Source organism: Brassica oleracea, chromosome C4 (genome assembly GCF_000695525.1).
Source record: "Brassica oleracea var. oleracea cultivar TO1000 chromosome C4, BOL, whole genome shotgun sequence".
Lineage (NCBI taxonomy): Eukaryota > Viridiplantae > Streptophyta > Magnoliopsida > Brassicales > Brassicaceae > Brassica > Brassica oleracea.
The window spans coordinates 52,602,212-52,614,932 of record NC_027751.1 but is presented as its reverse complement, the minus strand read 5'-3'; the positions used below and the strand labels follow the sequence as shown (position 1 = coordinate 52,614,932).

At 29.8% G+C, this 12,721-nt stretch overlaps 2 protein-coding genes across 2 annotated transcripts; one reads left to right on the top strand and one right to left on the bottom strand.

Moving 5' to 3' along the window:
• Window positions 1-2,360: 2,360 nt before the first annotated feature.
• Window positions 2,361-3,334, top strand: LOC106339228. Its single transcript, XM_013778016.1, has 2 exons — window positions 2,361-2,805; window positions 3,183-3,334. The coding sequence occupies exons 1-2, from the start codon at window positions 2,361-2,363 to the stop codon at window positions 3,332-3,334; spliced, it is 597 nt and encodes a 198-aa protein (XP_013633470.1).
• A 4,159-nt stretch (window positions 3,335-7,493) lies between these two features.
• LOC106336864 (beta-glucosidase 15) lies at window positions 7,494-11,090 on the bottom strand. The gene is made up of 12 exons (XM_013775826.1): window positions 10,831-11,090; window positions 10,680-10,749; window positions 10,376-10,434; window positions 10,183-10,258; window positions 10,015-10,092; window positions 9,260-9,347; window positions 8,863-9,118; window positions 8,358-8,691; window positions 8,240-8,271; window positions 8,003-8,105; window positions 7,810-7,906; window positions 7,494-7,727 (listed from the first exon to the last, which is right to left on the bottom strand). The coding sequence occupies exons 1-12, from the start codon at window positions 11,032-11,034 to the stop codon at window positions 7,547-7,549; spliced, it is 1,578 nt and encodes a 525-aa protein (XP_013631280.1). The 5' UTR covers window positions 11,035-11,090; the 3' UTR covers window positions 7,494-7,546.
• Window positions 11,091-12,721: the final 1,631 nt, after the last annotated feature.

Here is a 12,721-nt window from a genome sequence, read left to right as displayed (position 1 = left end):
TTAAATTCATGTAATGTCGTTAACTTTATAACAACAAAATCAGTTTTAGAATCAAATCGAATAGTATATTCGCTTTCAATGCTAAAAAATCACGGCTACCTAAATCTAAAATCATTATATGGTGAATACCCTACACTTTACTAACTATCTATATATACAGCTATCCCAATCACGTGAAACATATATAAGTCTCTGCAAATACTCCAAAAATGTCTATGACTACTTTTCATCCTGTCACAAAACTCAGACCATTCAAAAATAAATGGCGAGTTCAAGTTAAGTGTTTACATTCTTGGAGGAATAACACAGCTTTGAGATGGTTTTAGCATATCAATGTGTAAATAATTTTTTTCTATATGTTTGTTAAAATTTAACAGGTTACTGCTTTAACAAACTAAACTAATAATATCATTTTTTTTTGAAGGAAAACAAAATCCAAGCCTCTTGCAAAAGAACACACAATACAAATTTTTATTCATATAAATTATAAAACGGCTCAACACAATGGGCTTCGATTGCTGTTTAAAGATCACAAGTGTGCGGGTCAAAAAGATGTAGAAGGGTTACATGTTTCTGTTTTTTCCCCGGAAAAAAATGTAAATGGGCTTTGCTTACTGTTTAAAGTCCACTCTAATTTGGGTTAAATATTATAATTGCTAGAGCTATCTAATCTAAAAAATGTGGGTTTGGTTATTTTACCAATTTATATTGTTGCTGTCAATAATGTTTTCCTGAATTTTTTTGAACTAAAAAAAATATTAATTTTAAATATTGAGTTAGTAATCAAAAACAATTTTCTATAAATTTTTTAAACAGCCAAAATCTACACTAAACCCTCTAATATTTTACACTATAATGTTTTTCTTACCAATTTCAATACAAAAAAATATACAAAAAAACACAAGACAACATTATAATCTAAAATAAAACACAAAACAAAATGTACACCATGCACCAATGTAAGAACTAACTAACCTATGAAAAAACATCAATAATTTTACTACAAACCAAAAAATTTGGATTACGGACAACAAACATCCGCACGGACGCGTGGGTCAAAATCTAGTTTAGTTATATTGATGAAGCCAATAATGTAATTTTAAAAAATCGCATTTGGTTAAGTTACCTTGATACTGTTAACAATTTAAATTTTAACGTTATAATCTGATATATATATATATATATATGTATATATAGCGCCAGAGAGACAGTGACGAAAATATTGTTAATTACTTTTATTAAAGGTTCATTAATTCCTATTGACTTTTATTAAAAGTGGTCTATTTTTTCTTGTTTGTCTTTTATTAAATTCTAATGTTTATTTATATGCTATTTTGAGTATTTAATGAATGCTCTTGAAATTTGAATTTTGAAATAACTTAATTTTAAAACATGAAATTCCATACATGCAAGGTATGGGAAGCTTTTTCTACTTTTAACATGGATATCAATTATATGTATTTAATCGTACTTTATAATATTTGCATTTGGATGCCACTAGTTTGGGCTAGTGAGAAGCTGTATGGATGTTGTCTCAATCATGTCTTCATTCATAAGTTTGAAGTAGCGAGCATAAGTGAATCTGTACACTACTTTTAAAACATATGTAGTTCATATAAAGTTAAGCATTGTCAAAATTGGGAAAGTTTCACCCCCATTAGCAATAAACTCTGACCATGGTCATTGCGTTGCTTCCTAAAGTAGCTGGCGCTACATATAAAATAATAATATTATCGTTTGAATTATTTAATTCAAAATCAAACGACATCATCTCAACAATATTTTTATTGTTAAAATTATACCTATATTTAATCATTCTCCATAACAATTAAGATATCAATCAACTATCAGAATATTCTTTTTTAAGTATAATATTGATCATCACGTCAAATATTTAACCATTAAATGCCTAAATTCGTTCTTATCTTACATATCACGTGAAATATCTATTTTTTAATTACTTAATTTAAATTCTTGTAATGTCGTTAACTTTATAACAACAAAATCAGTTTTAGAATCAAATCGAATAGTATATTCGCTTTCAATGCTAAAAACTCACGGCTACCTAAATCTAAAATCATTATATGGTGAATACCCTACACTTTACTAACTATCTATATATACAGCTATCCCAATCACGTGAAACATATATAAGTCTCTGCAAAAAAAAAAATATATATATATTGTCACATATGGGTATATTTATTTATCCTACGTAAATAATTTGCATCTATATATGTGTGTATAGTGCAGCAACAGGATCCCTATGGGTGGCTTGGGTAAAGCACAATATTATCTCTGATCGCTTGTTTTGGGATGCTGATTTTTCTGCTTTGGGTTCTTGGATTTGGAGAAGGTTGATGGACCTGAGACCTCTTGCTCGCCCTTTTCTATCATGTTTCATACAGTCGGGAGAAACGGCGTTGTTTTGGCACGACAACTGGACCGGGTTGGGTCCCTTGATCGAGATAACCGGAGCAAACGGTCCGCAAGTTTCAGGTATAGCTTTGTCAAGTGTGGTGTCTCAGGCTATTTTCGAAGGGGAGTGGACCGTGACGAGAGGCCGTCACAGAGTCATTCAGTTGCTGCGTGCGTGCCTGCCTGCTCAACCTCCTACACTTATACATGGTTCAGACGATTACTTTTTATGGAGAACTTCTGCTGATACTGTACCTAGCCAATTCTCAGCTTCTAGAACGTGGAAGGCGTTGCATCCTACACCAGCAACGGTGCCGTGGTATAGCTCAATTTGGTTCAAATCTGGAATTCCAAAGCACGCTTTCCATGCTTGGGTCTCGGTCCGAGGTAGGCTACCAACACGAGATAGACTTCTAAATTGGGGAATGAGTGTTCCCTCCACATGTCTGCTCTGCGGTTTAGCTGATGAATCAAGAGACCACATATATTTCTCTTGTTCTTATTCTAGGTCAGTATGGGATTCTTTCTTTACTCAAACAAGTTTTAATCAGCCATATACTTTCAGTGAGGTCATCAGGTGGGTTCATCACTCTACCCCGCCTGGAAAAATAAGAACAATTTGCAAATTGGTTACGCAAGCCGTTTTCTATGCTATATGGAATGAGAGGAACAAAAGATTGCATACTTCAGTGGCAAGACACCCTCAGCTTATTATAAGAGAGATTCAAATCATTCTAAAAGCCAAATTGTATGGTATGGATCAGAATGTAGGGAACACCAAGAGGATCAGTTCAGTTCGACCAAACCTAGGGGACAGATATCTTCACTTATGGTTCCAGAACTTTCCATCATGACCTGCTTCTCGCTTCAGCTGTTAGCTCCTTGGCCGCCTTCTGTGGATCTTTCACCCTTTTAGCTATCTCCATCGCCTCCTCATTTGTCATCACCTTCACAAATTCAAAATTAGTATTTTTATAAAAAAAAAAAAAAAAAAAAAAAAAAAAAAAAAAAAAAACTCTGACCATGATTTTTGCTAATATTTCAAATAATATAAAGTTAATCTTATGTCATGTTATTCATGTGATCAACTACCAAAGCCATGCGTTCTCTGACCTTTTTTGTTCATATGTCCAAACACAGCTTTCAGTGATAGTGATATATGCGGGAACGTAAAACCATTTTCTTCAGTAATAACTCAAAATTAAGATTATTGACTTCTACTTACATCAATAAAATTAACGAGTTAACATTTACACCAAGAAAAATAAAATTAACGAGTTGAACTATTGTTTCGTGGAAATTATATAACTCTAACTAATTTCCGAGTATATATAAAAAGTAATAAAATTAACGAGTTGAACTATTGTTTCTTTGGTTTGTATTCATTAGCTAGATACAAAAATATTTTGAATGTGTATCCCTATATATTTAAAGAAAAACATTACAATATTTGAGGTAGTCATGTGTCACCACCACAATAATTCTTAGAATCTCTAGAGAAATAGATTGGTTCATCTATATATATATATATATAGTAAGCCTTTTATTAAACTAACCATAAATTAATTATTATTGTTCATCATTCTTTTCATAAATAAAAATTACGGAATTGTCTAATGTGACTAAAGTATAAATGACAATTAATGATTTTGAATAATAAATATTTGATAAAAATTAGTGTATCTTCTATCATTTTTTTTTCACTTTTAACTTATTAAAATAAATTAAATAACCAAATTAACTATAAATATAAATTTAGATTTTTCCGTATATGTTATATTTAAAATTTTTAAAAACGATATAAATTACTAAAACTATTAAAAGTCTCGCATTAAAATTTTTGTGAACCATGGCTTAAAATTTTTGTTATGACAAGATACAAATGACTACAAAATCATATAAGTATGAAAGACTCATTTAATAAATATTAAGATTAAATATATATATATATATATATATATGCATATATTAATATCGTTTAAATTAGCTATATACCATATAAAATACATAAATAATTTAATTTTGAAATTTTATTTGAATTTTTTTTATAATAGCTTTGAAAAAATATTGACAACTTAATAGTTTAATTTTAATTGCACTAAACTCTTTTTTTAAATTATAAATTATAACAACTATTAAACATCACACAATGAAATTTTTGTTATCGGTGATTTAAAGTTTTTGTTATAAAATGATATAAATGATCAAAAAACAATATGAGTAAAAAATATTTTTAATAAATATAATATTAAAAATATACTATATATCTATGTTAATATCATTTAAATTTAATTATAGACTATATGAAATAAAAAGTGTTTGTTTGGATTAATAAAATTTATTTAAGTGTTCACATCAATTTGATAATATACGTAATAGTTACTGAATTTTTTTTGGTCTAAAGTTACTGAATTTTTAATATTTAATATATGTTTATTATTTTATAATATGTAAAAAAATATATAATACGTAAAAATAATTTATATATAATGTTTATTCACACCTACTAATATGATATTTCTGCAATGGTTAGATTAAGTGTTACATAGTAATAAGTATAGTGGGATAGATAATGGATGGAGACTCTAACTAATTTCCGAGTACATCTAGAAAGTAATATTTTGACATTTAAAATGTTTATGGTGAGTGAGATCGAACCCATACCTTTGTTTATATTCAGTAATCGGATATTCTATTTGAACGTGTACTAGATCTCGATCCGCGTAACCGCGCAGATTTTTGTTTTCATTTATTTTGTTTTTAATTCTAAATTGGTATATATTATAGTATATGTGTCTATCAATTTTTAAAACATAATAAGTTTACGGTATATTTTTTCATTGAATAGATTGTTTCAAACTTTCACATGTATTTGAATCTTCTTCTATATATATATTTTCGGATTATTATTTCATTATTAAAATCGTAACTATAGATATAAAGATTAGTATAATATTGTTTTATTGTCATATTCAAAGATATTGTAACATTTTACAAATTTAGAAAGTTTTTTAAAAATTAAACTTTTCGCTTCATAAATTTATATTATCAAGTAAATAATTAAACATTTAGTTTTTGTTTAATTTTTAAAATAAACTATATAGTTTATGTTTTCATTGGTTTAAGGTAGTAAATATTAATCATTATTAGATAATATGATTTTTTTTATTTAAAAAAAATCTTTATAATTTTAAAAGTTAACATCGACAAATATTTAAATATTAACATATGAATGTATAGTATTACAACATTAAATTATATCTATTTGATTTATACTATCTATAAATCCAATGGATCTTCTATTCTTTAAATCCAATTATTGATAGCCTAATAAAAATTTCTGGTAGACCCAAAATTTAAATGATAAGGTTAGAGATTAAATGTAAGATGGACTTTTTAGGTATAGGTCCATTTTTTAAAAAAAATTCACACATGAATCAAAGTTGTAACTTCTGTTTTAATATATAAATTAGATTACGCGGGTATAACCTTAATTTTTATGTATTCATTTCATAATTAACCAAAACTTGAACTTTTTCTTTTATTTTCCTTTATCTTAACAATTTTTTTTCTTTTAACTGCTCATATGTTCTGCTTTATAAGAAGTAAAGACCAATATTGTTTTTAGGTGCTTTTGAAAAACAATATGGAATGTAGACTCACTAAGATAAATACGATGATGGGTGGACCACGTATTCGAATTTGCTTGTTATTTATATAAACATTCTAAACTTTTTGAAATAGTATTGATTTAGTTTGTTTTGACGCTAGATTTAAGGAATATAGATTACATATATGGAATATATTAGTTATGAATTCATCTCTATGTATATTTATTAATCAGCATAATAGTGTAACTTTTTAATAATGGTCCAAATATAGAAAAATCACACATGAAATAAGTAATGACTTCTATTTTAATATATAAGATGATAGGATATTCCCACATCGGAGCTCTCTTTTGCTGTTTGTAGGTTTTCATTTATTTCTAGAGTTTGTAATAGGCCTTGGTCAAAGCTTACCTAAAAGCATCTTTAATCTCATTCTATATACTACTCTAAAATAGAATGAGAAATAAAGTAATTAACAAAAAAAAAATAAAAGCATTACTCTATAAATTGAATAATATTTTATTTTTTGTTCATCACTGTATCTTCTATTCTATTTTAGAATAAAATTTGTAGTGGAGTTGAAAATTCCCTAAGAAACATATCTCTCATCTGGAACCTAACAAAACGAAGCCCTTATTAATGCAATTTACAATATTTCAAAAAAAAAGAATTATCCCACACGGGGTCCAATAATTGTAAGAGCATTTCTAATGTACACTTCTATAATTTCCTCTAAACAGAGATCTCTATTATAGAAATGAAAATGTTAGAAGTAAAAATATCATATCTCTATATTTAGAGGAACTCTATTGTAAAAACATACATTGAAACATTTTTACTTCTATAATAGAGTTTTTCTATTTTAGAAGAAAATATAGAGTACAGTTATTTTTTGTCTCTATATTTAGAGGTGAAAGTAGCATATCTCTATATGTTCCCCTATAAATAGAGGAACTCTATTGTAAAGACATACATTGGAGCATTTTCACTTCTATAATAGAATTTTTCTATTTAAAAAATAATATAGAGATAGGAATAGAGGTGGATTGGAGATGGTTTAACGTAGTATAGTATTACCACGCCAGATCTGGCCACAATCATGTGAAACATTGTGCTTGACCCCCAATTTTTTTTTGGAGATTTTGCTTTTAAAAAATTCTAAAAAAATAGTTATAATCTCCAAAATCTCAAATCAAGCTTGTATTACTTTCAACTTTGCACATGCATGTGCAATCAAAATTTTCAAATAATCCAACTCATAATACCACAAATTATCATCGCTGAGAACCATGAAATTAATTATCAAAAAAGACATGAAAAATTATGCTGTAGAGTAAAATCAATCAAGTTATTTTATTCAAAAGACAATCGGGTTCATTGTATAAATAACTAAACATATAAACCCATTGCTTCGCCCAAAAAAAAAAAACATTGCTCATTATTTCCAACTGAGAAAAATGGTAATAACTCTCTCAAAGTAACATCGATATTAATAAAACGGAATATTATAGTTTCCATCAATTGCTTTTCTTTGGATTCAACAACTCTTTAAACCACTTAGCCGATTTCTTGGGGTATCTCTTACATCCATCTTTGAAATCCACATAAACCAACCCGAACCGGACGGTGTATCCCATTGCCCACTCGAAGTTGTCCAACAAAGACCACGCAAAAAATCCCTTGACGTTGGCTCCTACCCTATAATATCATTTAACAATAGCATTTGCCAACACCGTTACATAAATGTATATGTTTGTTAACATAGCATAAAAATACTTACGAGATTGCGTCTTGAACCATCTCGAGATGTCGAGCGTAGTAATCGATTCTATCGCCGTCTTTGAGGAATATTTTGTCCGTACTAAATTCATCTCTCCCTACAATAAATATATCATCCAGAAACTAGAACTCATTGTCGAATATTCATATATATATATATCAATCAAAAGAAAGCTCATGGCCTTGTGAATTACCGTTTTCGGTTATGTACATGACCGGGTCTTTGAACTTGTATTTTGCATAGAGGACAAGATCACGAATACCCTTTGGATATATCAAAAGCCAATCTGATGCAGCCTATAAAAATAAAAAAAAACACATATTAAATGGGTTATTCTCTTAGACCGTGTAGTTTTTTTTTTTGAACGACAGACCGTGTAGTTTTAACCTAAAAAGTGCACGATTTTAGGAGATTAATTTAGACAGAGTACCTTTGGACCAATGGGAACACCTTCTCTTTCACCTAATAACATTTTTTTTCACGGATAAATATTCGATTAATTTTGTTTTAAAATGGTAAAAAAGATGTTGGATGAAGCAAAAACGAACCTGTGACACTGGCACAAGGATCAGAGAACATTGTAACCTGTTCGGTGGAGCAGGGGACATCCTTTGCGTAAGTGGAAGAGTAATAATTGATGCCAATGAAATCATATGAGCCCTTAAGCATCTTAGATTGTTGTGCAGTGAAAGTAGGCAACCGACCGCCTTTTACGTTGTTCACCATGTCGATAGGGTATTTACCGGTCACGAGTGGCTCCATGAAGTAGTCAAATGTGAAGGCCATGGCCCGTGCCGCAGCTAACCTATCTTCCGCCGATTCTGTATAGGGCAAGTTCCAACCCGCGTTCAAAGCGATACCAACTTGACCCTTTTGAGATGCCTGTTGAACATCATTCAAGAGTAGGTTTGTTATGATCCGCAGATGAATAAACGTAAAAGGATTCGTTGATTCATAGTAAGGTTTATTTTTTGCCTAAGATTCCTATAAACATGATCAATTTCAGTAACTTGGCTAGCAAGAAACAGAGTAGAATCTTGTTTTTTTACTCGCCTTGTATTTTTTCCGGTAGACCTCGACGGCGGCTCCGTGAGCAAGGATAAGGTTGTGACCGACGATATAAGGCTCGGTGGCTCCATCTCCGGCGGTGCAGTTAGGGTTTGTGAATTTGGAGCATCTTCCTGGAGCCATTACACCTGCGACATAGCCTTGTTGCACCACTGTCAATGGCTCGTTCAGTGTCATCCAGTGCTTCACTCTATCTCCAAAATTCTTAAAGCAAATATCCGCATAATCTCGGAAATCGTTTCTGTTTCATCCGCCAAAACAAAACAAAAATCCAATAAAATCATTTGCTGTTAGTATATTTAATTGTAATGGCCAGTTTGACTTGAAACTTTTTTTTCCTTATTAAGTTATTACAAATGCTATAAAAATTTGGATTACTTACACAATCTCTGAGCCACGGAATCCACCGTAAGCATCTTCAAGACCTTGTGGTGTGTCCCAATGGAACATGGTGGCAAAAGGCTTAATTCCTACAGACAGTGAGATAATATTTACATTAGTTACTGCTTGTATTGCGTTTATAACTAAATAGCATATCTTATATTTGAAGGGTGGAAGATGTGTTATTAGTCGCTATCTCACCAAGATTGTTTTTAAAAGTCAAAAGATTCCACTCGAAGTGTTATGACTTATGACTTATTCAGTGGGCAACATGTAATGTTTCATTTAACACTTTACCAAAAAGACATGCAAGTTTCCAAATCCACACGTGAAAACGTGAAACAAAACCACACAACTTGTTTTGAAGGCAGCCAAAATTGAAAGGGTGGCACGCATTAAATGATTTTTTTTTTAACTTTGAAGATTTAATTTTAAGAGAAAAATGCATCAGCATAAGAAGCTATTAGAAGAAAATCCAAGTATATATGTATAATAATTATAATAAAAAAAAATAAAATAAATAAAATAAAAAAATAATAATAAAAAAAAAAATTATAATACTTGGATTTTCTTCTAAGTAATAGAATTTCACATATACATAAGTCTAAGTTTGAAAAAGATTGTTTACTAACATTGTTTACTATAAATAAGTCTAAGTTTGAAAAACATTGTTTACTATAAAATCTCAACTTAAAATAATTTGAAACCCAGAGCGTTACTTTAGCTTATTTGTCGAACTGTATGTTGTCTTTTTACCTTTGGACAAAAGCTCATTGATCAAGTTGTTGTAATAGTCAATACCAGCTTGGTTTATTCCTCCTTTTAGATTCCCACCTAAGAAAGAAACAACACGTTAACATTATTGACACTTAAAATTAATCAAATCCCACGTGAACCCCTTCAAAGAGAAGAAGAAGAACTTACGAGGCAATATTCTCGACCACGAGATTGAGAATCTGTAAGCATTGAAGCCAATTTGATGCAATAAAGCCACATCTTCCTGTAATCCAGTGTTTTAGGATATGATATAATTAAAGATCGTGGCTGGTTTTGAGGCCAATGAAAAATCAGAACAAACAATTTAATTTTACATATATAATTACAGAAAGATAATTACCTTGTAAAGATGGTAAGAGTTATCTGCAACAGACCCATTGCTACCATCGTTTATCTTCTCTGGAGAATTAGAATAAATAAAAACATTATTTGAGTTTATCAACTATACTATACTCCCATTGAAGAATCAAAAGCAGAGTAGTTGAATTTTTTTTTGTTTTTCAAGAATAATTAACATTTTGGTATTCCATCTCAGAGTATTCAATCTTTTAATATATCTTGAATCTAAACTATTGATGTTAAAAAAAAGAAAAGAATCTAAACTATTCTTTAGATTCTAAGTGAGATTTAGATCAAAACAAAACCTGGGTATTTTTCAGAGAAGGTATCCCAGATACTTGGTCCTCTACCATCTTCATGAGCACCTCCTTCAACCTGAGAAGTGTTAAACACACCCATAAACCTTTAATTCAAGAAATAAATCATGGTAATTAGAAGAAACCAAAAAATAAATACCTGGTAAGCAGATGTTGCAGACCCAAAAATGAAATCTTCTGGAAAATCACTTCTTCTTAATTTAGGCGTTGAAGAATTGTTCTGGGCAAGAACTCCATTGAAGGCCAAGACAATGAACACTATTAGTAAAGAAAAATATTTTCCTCTCATTCTTACTTTTCTTTTGATTGTTAATTTCCTTTGAGGAGATGAATGAGTGGGCATTTTTATATACGGAAGCGAATTGAGAGAGAGATAAAATATTAGCAAAACATTAGTTGAAAAAACCTTACTCCATCCGTTTCATTTTGAAAAAATATTGTTTCATTTTAATACTCGTTTTAGATTGGTACACACAAATTAATAGAATATTTAGTTTTGTATATTTTGTAAATAAAACATCATTACATATACACATAATCCTATTTTAACCAATAGAAAGATAAAACCGAAGATTAAGCTAATAAATTTTGTCTTGAAAATCTAAAATAACACTTGATAACAAATTTTTTACAATGACACTTAATATGAAATGGATAAAATATTTATTTGCATTCTTTTTCATTTAAACGGCATTGATTATCTAAAATTTTATCTATATCTGAGTCATTTTATAAAATTATACTCTATCCGTTTTATTAAATTAGATGTTTTTAAAAAAATTGCTTCGTAAAAATAGATTTTTTATATTTTCTATAAAAAAGTTGTGATCTTCAACAAAATTAATTTACTTGACTTGATGGAGTATATTATATTTATTATAGTGATTTAATATATTTTTCCAATATAGGTGAAAACACTAAAATGTATATTTCAAACAGATGGAGTATATAAAAAACAATGCACCATCTTGCACGTTTTTCAGACAATCGCGGGAAGTGCTAATTTCTAAAGGGAACGTGAAGACGTGTAAGAACTGATGGGACGTCTATTTTCGTTTTTTTTTTGTGCTAAAACAAGAAGCTTGTAACGGCTATTTATTTCAAATCTTGTTAGATAAAGACATTATATACTTAGTTTCACAAAAAAAGGAAAAAAAAGGACATTATATATACTTTATGTACAGACCAGGCCCGGCTTGAAAAACAGGTGGGCCCTGTGCCATATAAAAAAATTTCTTATCTTAATAGATGATTTTTAAAATTGGACCTTTGATTTAACAGAATGTTAAAATTTATTAGGACCCTAAAACTGCAAAGAAATTTTAATTAAAAAGTGGGACCTGGTGCATTTGCACCCCTAGCAGTACCCCAAAGCCGGCACTGGTACAGACTAGGCCTGAGACTTTTATCCGAGATCCGGATTCGATCCGGATCCGATCCGAAAATCTGGATATCCGGAGGGGTCGAATTCGGATCCGGATAGTAAAATGTTGGATCCGTCAAAGCCGGATCCGGATCCGGATATCTTAATTTTTAAGTCCGGATATCCGGATCCGTAAGTTTTATTAATAAATATTTCAAAAATAGTAATATCTATATATAAAAATTAATTTTATTTAATATATTTTCATTTTTTATAATAATATATATAAATTTTGTAATATTGTACATAGAAATAATTAAAGATGTTATATATATATTTTTTAAATTATTGTTAATATTTTATATATATATATATTAATATTATTTTTTATTTATTTTAAGGATCCAAATCCGGATCTGGATATCCGCCGGATATTACAATTTTTAGGAGGATATCCGACACCCGGATATCCGAAAACCCCAGATCTGGATAAGGATAGTAAAATTATGGATCCGCCGGATAAGGATCCGGATCCGGATACCTTAAAATTGCCCGGATATCCGATCCGTCCCATGCCTAGGCCTATTACAGACTACAGAGTATTATTAATCCAGGTTGGTGTGGTCTGGAACGCGTTGGGAATAGTCTGTCGGTCAAAAAACGACTA

Bases quoted from the DNA above. Each gene is read 5' to 3' on its own strand.
- LOC106339228 (XM_013778016.1), top strand. From the start codon at position 2,361: ATGGACCTGAGACCTCTTGCTCGCCCTTTTCTATCATGTTTCATACAG. The intron at 2,806-3,182 runs GTAGGCTACCAA...GGTATGGATCAG, and splicing joins TGCTTGGGTCTCGGTCCGAG to AATGTAGGGAACACCAAGAG.
- LOC106336864 (XM_013775826.1), bottom strand. From the start codon at position 11,034: ATGCCCACTCATTCATCTCCTCAAAGGAAATTAACAATCAAAAGAAAA. The intron at 8,272-8,357 runs GTTCGTTTTTGC...AAATGTTATTAG, and splicing joins TCCTTGTGCCAGTGTCACAG to GTGAAAGAGAAGGTGTTCCC. The intron at 7,728-7,809 runs GTAAGTATTTTT...ATGATATTATAG, and splicing joins ATGGTTCAAGACGCAATCTC to GGTAGGAGCCAACGTCAAGG.